We start from the raw sequence: 10,808 nt of genomic DNA, 5'->3' as shown, positions 1-10,808 counted from the left end.
TATTTTTCAAACAAATTCTAAAAATATTTTTTAAATATTTTGTTATAACTGTAAAAAAAATATTGAGTTGCATTTCAAATAAAAAGGTAAAGATATTAAAAATATTCTAATTAAAATATGTAAAATTTAATATAGTTTTAAGAAAATGGTCAAAATAAAAAAATTACACATAAAAAAATCATGATTTTTGTTAACTGGGCGGATCGTTATTTATATGATATCGCACACGAAATAAAAATTTCTGTTTTTAAAATTATCTAATTACTCTATATACTCATTTTTATATATTTTTATATGATATCACACATTCGTAAAAAAATTGATAGTTTAAGATGCAAAAAAAAAATATTTACTTAATGAATATAATATGAACGAATATTACAAATACATCATTTAATAAAATAAATAATTAAAAACTGAAAATTCATATCCGTGCTAGCGCGCGGATCAGGGTTTAGTATCCGTTATAATGGCAGCCGGAACCAAATGGTTCATATGCTTTGGGCCATGACCGTTTCTGATGGGCTGATGGCACCTCTATAGCTTGTCCCCCATCTAAGCCGGTAAGGATATGCTGTTATTAAATTGATTATTGTTGCAAGCATGATCAAGATAGAGAGAACAAATCTATCGCAACATTAGTTCGCCCTAGAAACTTTGCTTCCAGACACGCGTTACGAGGCACCGTATTCACTGTCACTCTCCCGACGCCGGCGTCGCCGTTTGTTTCGTTTTTTGCTAAACACCATCGTCGTCTCGCGTAACACTATGTCTTCACTTCGTTTTGTCGCAATTTTTTTCCACCGGATCTCTTTACTTTATCCTCGTCATCACCATCTTTTCGACCACCGCCGTTGCTCCACTCTGCATCTCTGCCGTTCACGCTCCTCTGGCGCTCCCCTTGTTGTCGTCAACTCTTCCTCCCCTTTCGTCGCCACCGTCTCCCACGCTCCCCTCGCAAGTCCACCACCACGCTCCTTTTCGCCACTCCTTTCAATGCTACCAGAAGCTCCAAATCTACTAAGCTGGAGGGTGAACTCGCCAGATCTGCTCGCTTCGCCGTCTCAAACCACCATAGCCATCGGCGGAGCCAGCTTTATTCTTGCAATTTTTTTGTTCTGCTCCGCTCTTTCTCGGACCCTCTCGCCTTCACTTCGTCACAACCTCTCACGCTCCTCCTCCTAGTGACCGCTACAGTGAAAGCCCCGACTCTTCTTCACCTTCGGAGTCACCGTTCACTGCGGTTCCGCTAGTAGTACTATTTTAACGTCAATAATCTATCACCGGCTCCAGACCGTCGCAGCTTCTCTAACGGCACAACCCCACCTCCACGTACCATCGTCACACCTCACCACCTCTTCACCACCGACACCATCTCCGCTCCAACATACCCCGCTCATCACAGAGCTCATGTTGTATGTATGTGGTTGAGCTTTGCACATGGTTGGGTCTCTAAAGACCCATTATCCACGTCTGCTCACACATCTTGCTTTCGATATCTGTGTCTGTGCGCCGGTACACCAATAACCGGTTACTGCAGCTTCTCTTCCACCAGCACAAACCTCATTTCAAATCATATCCTCGTTAAAGTCTATGATTGGGTTCTTGTGCAGATATGTTTGGGTCTGGTCCATTGTTCTGATCCTAAGAGCCCTACATCAAAGCTTCTCGAGACATTGCAATCCAATAGGTGAATGTGCTGCCTCACCATGCTTTGTCAGGTATACGTTCATTTAATTTCAAAGGTTGTTTCGTCGACAACTCTGCGTGTAGTCCTATTCCGGTAACTTTTCCACATCTCACTGCAACGTCACCTAAACTCAGTATCTCCCGATTATGTCCACTACTATCAATTAGAGGATGTACCGTCGATGACTATGTGTGTAGTCCTACTCCGGCAGCCTCTCCACTCTTTACTGCAACATCGGGAGATCTAAGTTTCTTTAGAGACGGTTTTCGACTGCTATCATAACCCATTGGTTGGGTCCTTCAACGTCAACTTTGATTTCTTTGCGTTCCTCCGAACGCGGGTTTTAGGATTACAAGTAAAGCTTCTCTATGAGTCTCTTCTCTCCTTAGCCACATTTATCATTCATCATGTTTTAGTTATTTTTGTTTATCAGCTTACCGTTGATAATCTCTTCGGTTCGGTTGTAACCGACTTAGCTCATTGGGCCTTTAATTTTAATATAAGGTGTTAAAAAAGAAAAATCAAGATAGAGAATTATTGTGAGGCAAACGAACCCAAAAAAGACAGCAAAGATTAATGGTGATATCTGAGACTTTGGTCATACGATGTATTAAATGTTTTATACTATGTCACTGTCACGAAATTTACATCTATTCTAAGAACGGAAAAACGTGGGAACAAGACCCAATAAACAAATATAAAACCGAACAACGTTCTTTGCGCACTAAAATGCTGTAGTCTACAGATGCGATCATTATTGTTACTTTGTATGCATTGAGATTTTGGAGATGACCAAATTATAAGCTAAAGGATTGCACGGTTACAGGCAAGATCGACAAATTTACACGAAGGAGAGAGGCAACATGAAGCAAGACGACCATCAACATCAAACTCTTGTACTTTCTGATCGGGTTTCCTGTATATATATTACCATTAAGTACATAAATTATAAGAAACACTTATAAAATATTTTGGAGTAGTGAGTACAACGAACACTCTAGAGTAACGAACACGGCTGCTAAATATTGACTAACAAAAAACCACAGATAATATACTTACTATCCACTTAATGTATCCATTCACAATCGATCAATCATCGTTATTAAACGGATACACTGTTTGCTTAAGAAAACAAAAAAAAAAAATGTTTGACCAACCCCATTATAATATAGAAACATATTAAAAAAAAAAAAGAGAGATCGTCACGACAATGAAACGCGATTTTGCCGGCCAAGAAACCCGTCCATAACGACTTTTCTTTTATACGACTCTGAATTCAAATCAGGCAAACACGAAGAACCGTCGCTACCGCTGCGTTTGCGTTTTGCTAACGCGGCTGCGTCTCTGAGACGAGGCAGAAAGTAACACCAAGCGGATGTACATAGAATCGCACAGAGCCGACCCCAAACTAACATAATCACCAGTGTCAATACAATGACCGAAATACCAATCACCGGGTCAAACTCTTCGACCCGTGACCCGTTTTTCTCCCGAGACGGTTTCATGTCGAGTTTCCCATAACGGGTTGAGTTCGATATACGTTCAGGACACGTGTCTCTTCTGGAGGAAGGCTCAGTGGGTTTTGATCGGTCGGTGGTTACGACTTGCAAGTCCTTCGGTTTTGTCTGAATAAGTAAACAACGAACGACAAGAGTAAAATTTTCAAAAAAAAAAAAAAAGTAGGATTAAAATCATAAAACGATTTAATGTCGCTTCAGAAGATTCACAAACGTTTCAAAAATCAAATTGGACATCAAAGAAGTTTAATTGACTGAAAATGATTTTTGACAAAAAAAAAAAAAACAAAAACGTGAAGAAGTCTTTTGAGAATCTATGAAAGATACCTCTTTTGTTTCATGATTCACGGCGGTCTTCTCATCAGCCGGAATATTCTTACGATCAGCCATACGACTTATCAGCGGGACGGGTTTCTTCTTATCAGTTTCATGTTCCACACTCAAAGTCTGTTTCTCCGTTTCCTCGATCGGCGCCGGTTTGATCTCTCTGTTCTTCGAGCGAAACTTAGAACATAGAAGCCACCGACTTGGCTTCTTATTCTTCTTCATCTTCGTATTCATCTCACCACCCTTCTCCGTCTCAACCATCCCCTTGTCGGAGTATATTTTACGGGAAAATCCAAAACATCCTAGAAAATACGAAGAAGGCACGTTTCTTTCTCGGGCTCTCTCATCGATTTTCGCCATTGAAGTCGAATTGAATGAAAGAGAAACTGTGCATTCGTGCGAAGACTTTGAAATATCGCTCGGAACGGTTGGGTTTTATCCTTTTTTTATTTTGATTAAAATAATGCTATCAGTATTGACACAGTTTCGAATCACGGTAACATACTTTATTACTACCAAAATTTGGATGGATATTTATTATTGTAAAGTGAAGTGTATATTAGTATAACTTTTGGCTTAAGTTACATACATTATATTGTACAAAAGGAGTTTTTTTCTTGAATAAATTTAACATTTCATTCAAAAAAAAAGTAAAGTGAGGTGTACAAATATCACAAAAAAAAATTGTTATGGATTATTTTTTTGAGGAAACAGGTAAATTAAAAGTGAAAAATACAAGCAAAAATTAATTATAGCTACGTTTAAAAGAAAATAAATTAAGAACATATTATTGAACCAAAAGGGGAAATACTAGTGTAATGTCTTTATCCAACGAGAAACATGATTAAGCAAGAAATAGAGAATTTGTTCCCACTGTTGATATTTGTATTCTAGACTTAAGATTATATTCCCCCACTCTCCCAATAGAAAGAACTAATACTATTCTGACAGATCAATGTAGCTTAATGAAAATAGCTGACAGTAAAAGATATTTTTACAAGATAAGATTATAAATGTTACCCAAGAGCTCTTGGCCTAGTGGTATTGGAACTCCGGCGCCCGCCTTGGGTTCGAGTCGCCTTGGCCACCTTCCCACCTATAACCGTGCGTGCCCGGATGGAAAGCCTCGTGGGGATTAGTCTGGGCTTACCGCATGGGAACCCCACGGTCAATGTTAAACTAAATTTTTTGTTGGAAAATGCATTATATGGTCAATCACATGTCCTAAGGCCGTAAGGCGGTATAGATTGGAATATTCAAAAACAGTGAGAGAGCAGACGTGTCCTATTACGTCATGAATTCAGACGTATGAACAAAACCGTGTATACAATAACGAACCACATTATCCAAGACGGTAGATAGATTAGGACGAAAGATTCATCTTGATAAAATGGATTAATTTAATGAAACACAAAGATAAAATTAATAAGACCAAAGTAAAGTTCAAAAGAAGAAAAATAAGTATCGTAGTGTCCACGTTTCTAATTCTCCGTCGGACTTCTTCATTTAGCTTTTTCTCGATAACCCATCCAATGTTACCCAATAAAATATGTGGAGATTTTGCTTTTTGAACCAATCATTTTTCACCTGTACATATTTAAAGATCCATTTCATCCCGTTTTGGGCTTAAAACGTGTGGGTCTCTTAATACTTTTGGGCTCAGAAGATTGTTGATATTTGAAATTAGACGTCGTTCGAGTACCATCTCGGTTCGGTTCGGATATATTCGGATTTCGGGTTCAAAGATTTCAGCCCCATTTATGTATTTTTAAATTTAGGTTCGAGTTCTGTTCGGATTCGGATAACCCATTTAAAATATTTTAATTTTTAAAAAATTTATTATATGCTTAAAATTTCTCAAAATCTATAAACAAAATAATAAATAATAAATAAATTTGAATAACATATTTCAAAAGACATAAAATTAACATATAAATTGGTTTGGTTTGAATATTTGGATATAAGATTAATAGATTTCAAGTATTTTTGGTATTTTGAATGTATTTTAGTTATTTTATACATTTATTTTCCACTATTTGTACATATTTTCAAATATTTTGGACAACTTTAAAGTATATAATAATTTTGGATGTTTTTAATATACATTAAATCTAAAAAATAAGTAATATATTTAGGTATATAAATCTATTTCTGATATATTCGAGTACCCGAAATATTTCGGTTGGAATCGAGTTCGGTTTCAGTTGTGTAGATACCAAAATTTGTTCAGATTTAATCAATTTCAGTTTGGATTCGGTATTACTTTTCGGATCGGATTCGGTTCGGTTCTTCGGATTCGGATGTTTTGCCTAGTCCTATTTGAAATAGTAGTAACACAAATTGCTGCTAGATTCAATGTGAAAATTTTCAAGAAATTTAAACGAGAAAGATGTAACAACGAACATGGACTAAAAATAAAGTATTTATGATTACAACACAAAAAGACAGACAAAGGGGAGAAAAGTATGAAAACGCCGATCATTGAAAGATCTATTCAGAAAGTTCAAATAACAACAGCAAACACCAACCAATTAATTACATTTTTTAAGTATAGCAACCGCGACGTTCGTGATGTGTCGATATGAAAAAGAATTATCGTGGTGACTAAGGTTATATATATCATCACCACATTATAAAAAAAGGCGTGTGGCCTCAAATTATGTTTAGAAGATTTGTAAACAAAGAGGCGAGAGCGTTTAACGATGGAGAAGAACGCACTCTGGCTGCTGTGCATTCTGGTGTTGCCGGTGATAGCCTGTGGTAATAAGGAGGATGACCTGGTTACCGGTTTACCGGGTCAACCACCGGTTAACTTCAGACATTACTCCGGGTACGTGAATCTCGGGCCTCGACAGAAGCAGAAGTCACTTTTCTACTGGTTCTTCGAAGCTCAGCAAAACACCGCTCGCCGTCCTCTAGTCCTCTGGCTCAACGGAGGTCAGTCTCTCTATCTCCCTCTCTACATATGTACGTATGTGTCTCGTCACATATTTGATATTTGTAATAGATTATATTTATCGTAAATTTCAAAATTCCTACCATCATTGGGTCAAAAGCTCCCTAGTCACGCTTTTCAACAAATAACTATCTGATTTATATTATCTTTTACAAATAAGAAGACGACAAAAGACTCAAAAATTTGAATCATCTTACACCCTTTTTCTATAGAAGTTATAGAAACAATAATATGTTAACAAAATATAAGGTTCTTCATATATTTTAACGATTTAAATTGTTGATTGGTACTTATTGAGATGTTTGCACAGGACCTGGTTGCTCAGCGATCGCCACTGGTGCTGCGCAAGAACTAGGCCCGTTTCTGGTCCATACCAAAGGTGGCAACCTCACCTTCAATGAATTCTCTTGGAACAAAGGTACAACGAACATTACCATAATGAAATTACCATTTGAAGATAATGAATACATTTATGTATACATTTTAATAAATCAATGTTTGTGCAGAGGCCAATATCTTGTTCTTGGAAGCACCGGTAGGCGTTGGGTTTTCGTACAGTAATAACTCAACTGATCTTCAAAACCTAGGAGATCAAGTTACTGCAGAGGATTCTCTTGTGTTTTTGATCAACTGGTTCAAGAAATTCCCCGAGTTTCGTTCAAACGAGTTTTACATCACCGGAGAGAGTTATGCAGGTAAAATACTCATTTACTTTATTTATGATTTTTATAATATACAAATAAAACGCTTGTTTAATTAAAAAAAATGTATATATAATAAAAGAATCAAAAGTCTGAAATTTAGTTTGGTTTTGAAGGATTTTCAAGGAGAGTTTTTATTTTATAAAAGATCTCTATATATAAATAAACAGAAAATAATATACACGACTACATAGCGATTTTTTTTTTCTTAGAGCATAATTATCCCTGGGACTTTTTCTCATGTCCCCAAGTTTTTTTATTAATATTTGTGAATGAGAACTTATTTGTGGAACTTTGGTAAATTGTTGGATTATTGGTAGGACTTTAGGTTGGTTATTAAGTTAATTTTTTAATATAAATAAATAAAATTATAAAATATAAGATAAAACATATTAACTTGTTTAAATAGGATAAAATTATTCATTTATAAGAAAAACATATTATTACATATTATTATTTCAGACAAAAAAATACAGACTTAAATAAAAACAAACACAAATTTTATTCATTTTAAAGAAATTAAAATATTACATATTATTATTTCGGAGATGTCCAAACTTATCCCATATATGTTCAACCAAATCCCTTTTTAATTGTTGATGGGTATGTGAATCTCGAACTTCTTTCCGACGGCCAAGTACATTTCCGGCCTTTTTAGGCCTTCTTACGGTGAATGAAAACTCTTCATCTTGAAATTCCTCAATGGTGTTTGCATCGCGTTCATCTTCGACTATCATATTATGGAGGATGATACATGCCTTCATAATATTTCCCATTTTTGCTTTATCCCATATTTTTGATGGATTTTTGACAACGGCAAATCTTCCTTGGAGGACTCCAAAGGCACGTTCAACATCTTTTCGAACTCTTTCTTGGGTATTAGCAAACAATGACTGTTTTTCGGTTTGTGGTAGTTTTATAGACTGAATAAAAGTCGCCCATTTCGGATATATACCATCTGTTAGGTAATATGTCAGATGGTACTCCGTTTGGTTGACATAATAGTTTACTGCTGGGGCGATCCCGTTAATAATGTCATCAAAAACAGGAGAACGATCAAGAATATTAAGATCGTTCATAGTACCTGGAGCTCCAAAAAAAGCGTGCCAAATCCAGAGGTCTTTTGAAGCAACTGCCTCCAACACAATCGTTGGTTTTCCCGTTCCCCGTGAATACATTCCTTTCCAAGCGGTGGGACAATTCTTCCACTCCTAATGCATACAGTCGATGCTTCCAATCATCCCCGGGAATCCACGTTCTTCGTTGATATATAGTTGTCTTTGCAGATCCTCTGGTGTGGGATGTCGTAGGTATTCATCGCCAAACAAGGCGATAATACCGGCGGTAAAATTGTGCAAACTAGCTCGGGCCGTTGTTTCAGCAAGACGGATATATTCGTCTTGGGCATCGGCCGCACCACCGTATGCCAATAGGCGAATAGCTGCAGTACATTTTTGCAGGGGAGAAAGACTATCCCGTCCGGTTGCATCTTCTGATTGTTGAAAATACGGTATTTCTGTGGAGAGACGATGCACAATACGAACGAACAAAGATTTGTTCATTCGAAACCGGCGCCGGAATAAACGGGTAGAGTAGGTCGGAGTCTCGCTAAAATAATCATTCCAAAGCCTTTTGTGCCCTTCTTCCCGATCTCTCTCTATAAAAATTATTTTTTTTCTCTCTTTTGGTTCTGGAATAGGATCATTAAATCCTAAAAACTCATCAGTTATCGACGCAAATTCATCATCACCACTATCATTGTTGTATTGATAATGATAATGTGAAGATGATGCCATTAGAATTTTAAAGAAAAATAAGAAGAATTTGTGATGCAACGAGAGGAGAAGTGAATGAATTGGAAATTGTGGTATAAAAAATTTGATGCATTATGGCTTATATTTATAGAGGAGTGTATCTTGTGATTCTAGACTGTTGTTTCCAAAAACTAATAGTAGCCTCTTGTGACTAAAGGCTGTCGTGACTAGTAGCATCTCGTGATACTAGCCTCTTGTGACTAAAGGCTGTCGTGACTAGTAGCATCTTTAACAGCGTACAATAACTAAAAACAATGCATAACTTAAAACAACAAACAACTTTCATTCATAGTTAACAGCATACAACGTACACACATAGAGCTTACATAAACATTTAAACTTATTTCTAACAGAGAAACATGGAAAAGGTTGAAATAAAGAAATATGGAGACTTAGATCAAAGCCAGCAGCTTATTCTTAGTTGCTTCTTCAGGCTCAGTAAGAGGATCTTTCTTGGCTAGAAGTGTGTCAAGAATCGCAAGCTTTGTTAGTCTCTCCTTGATCAAGAGATCCTCCTTCCTCATCAAGAGATCCTCCTTCTTCATCTCCCAAACGGTCTGACACTCCGACAGAGACCTCAATGGTGTGGAATTCTTCTTTTTAGCCTTTGCCGCCTTGATTCCTTCAGGACGGACCTCAGGATCACCAACGGAGCTGCTTGAAGCTTGAGAACATGTCTCTTTTCGCTTTGAATTCCCAGCAGGCTTAGGAGTGTTAAGGCTGAGCCATTTCTGCTCATAACTCAACACACACCAAGCATGGTTAAGAGTGAATTTTTTCCCGTGATCTGCAAAGTAGATGTCTTTGGCCAGCTTGAGCAGATCATTGTCATTCTGACCAGAACTCTTCTGTCTCTCAGCTGCAGCGTATGCAGCACAGAATTTGTTCGTGTATTCATTGATCTTGTGCCACCTCTGCTTACAGTTGAGATGCTCACGATTATCACCACTAGCTTTAGCATGAGGACTTGACGCATAGAACTCACCAACTCGTTTCCAGAATGTCCCTTTATTTTGATCAACGCCAACAACAGCATCCTTAGATGTGTTTAGCCATCCACTTATTAACACCTCGTCATCGGCTGGAGTCCAGTTCCTTCGCTCCCTAGAGGCAACAGGTGGGTTTTCGGGTGCAACTGGAGGATTTGGTGGCTGTTCACTAAAAGCAGGGATGTCTGATGCTCCAAAGTGATGAGGAGAACCATAACTTTCATAAGGAAAGGTCTGGCTGTTAAGAAAACCGACGAAACTAGAACAAGGAGACTGACTATAAGGATTCAATGGATCTCTTGAATCCATTACGATTAGAACAGATAGAAGAGAGGAAGAGAGGATGAGAGAAAGAGATGTGTGTAAAACAAAGGTGAGAAGTTGTGTGTTTAAATAGGTGAGAAAGAGTTGTGAGAAGTTTGGAATAATAAGTTACCTTCTTAAAGTCCTAACCATAAACTACCGGGGTCTAATCAAACTTATTACAGTCACAACAACAAAATAGAACAAAGCAGAAACAACGAAACTATAAAGAAGTGATTCCTAACTCGTTCCCATTAACTCATCAAACAACAACAAAGGTTTATGTGACCAAACTAATAACATCTCTTCACGCAAACGAGCTTGTTATAGTTGAACCAAACTTAAATGTCCACACAGACAGTACGCAACTATGAAAACTTAAACTTAAAAGCTACTTACCTAAACAATAAAGAAGACAGTAGTAATCAAGTCTATGTAAACTATTTCAATGTCAACAGAGGCAATTGTAAACTACTTCAAGTCTATGTAAACTACTTCAATGTCAACAGAG

At 37.3% G+C, this 10,808-nt stretch overlaps 2 protein-coding genes across 2 annotated transcripts in view; one reads left to right on the top strand and one right to left on the bottom strand.

Annotated features, from left to right (window-relative positions):
• Positions 1 to 2,751: 2,751 nt before the first annotated feature.
• LOC106316728 (uncharacterized protein At5g23160) lies at positions 2,752 to 3,940 on the bottom strand. The gene is made up of 2 exons (XM_013754606.1): positions 3,535 to 3,940; positions 2,752 to 3,315 (listed from the first exon to the last, which is right to left on the bottom strand). Exons 1-2 carry the CDS (start codon positions 3,892 to 3,894, stop codon positions 2,893 to 2,895), a joined length of 783 nt encoding a protein of 260 aa, XP_013610060.1. The 5' UTR covers positions 3,895 to 3,940; the 3' UTR covers positions 2,752 to 2,892.
• A 2,214-nt stretch (positions 3,941 to 6,154) lies between these two features.
• Positions 6,155 to 10,808, top strand: part of LOC106316547 (serine carboxypeptidase-like 35) — a 7,174-nt gene continuing 2,520 nt past the window's right edge. Inside the window, exons 1-3 of the mRNA XM_013754445.1 lie at positions 6,155 to 6,471; positions 6,801 to 6,908; positions 6,997 to 7,185. Of these exons, the coding sequence (XP_013609899.1) occupies positions 6,237 to 6,471; positions 6,801 to 6,908; positions 6,997 to 7,185 (532 nt within the window). The 5' untranslated portion in view covers positions 6,155 to 6,236. The remainder of the gene's footprint in view (positions 6,472 to 6,800; positions 6,909 to 6,996; positions 7,186 to 10,808) is intronic.

Source organism: Brassica oleracea, chromosome C9 (assembly GCF_000695525.1).
Source record: "Brassica oleracea var. oleracea cultivar TO1000 chromosome C9, BOL, whole genome shotgun sequence".
NCBI classification, from domain to species: Eukaryota; Viridiplantae; Streptophyta; class Magnoliopsida; order Brassicales; family Brassicaceae; genus Brassica; species Brassica oleracea.
This window is presented reverse-complemented; position numbering and strand designations above follow the sequence as displayed.

Excerpts from the sequence above, each read along its gene's own strand:
- LOC106316728 (XM_013754606.1), bottom strand. The coding sequence starts at position 3,894 with ATGGCGAAAATCGATGAGAGAGCCCGAGAAAGAAACGTGCCTTCTTCG. Across the intron at positions 3,316-3,534 it reads TGAATCATGAAACAAAAGAG|ACAAAACCGAAGGACTTGCA; the intron begins GTATCTTTCATA and ends TTACTTATTCAG.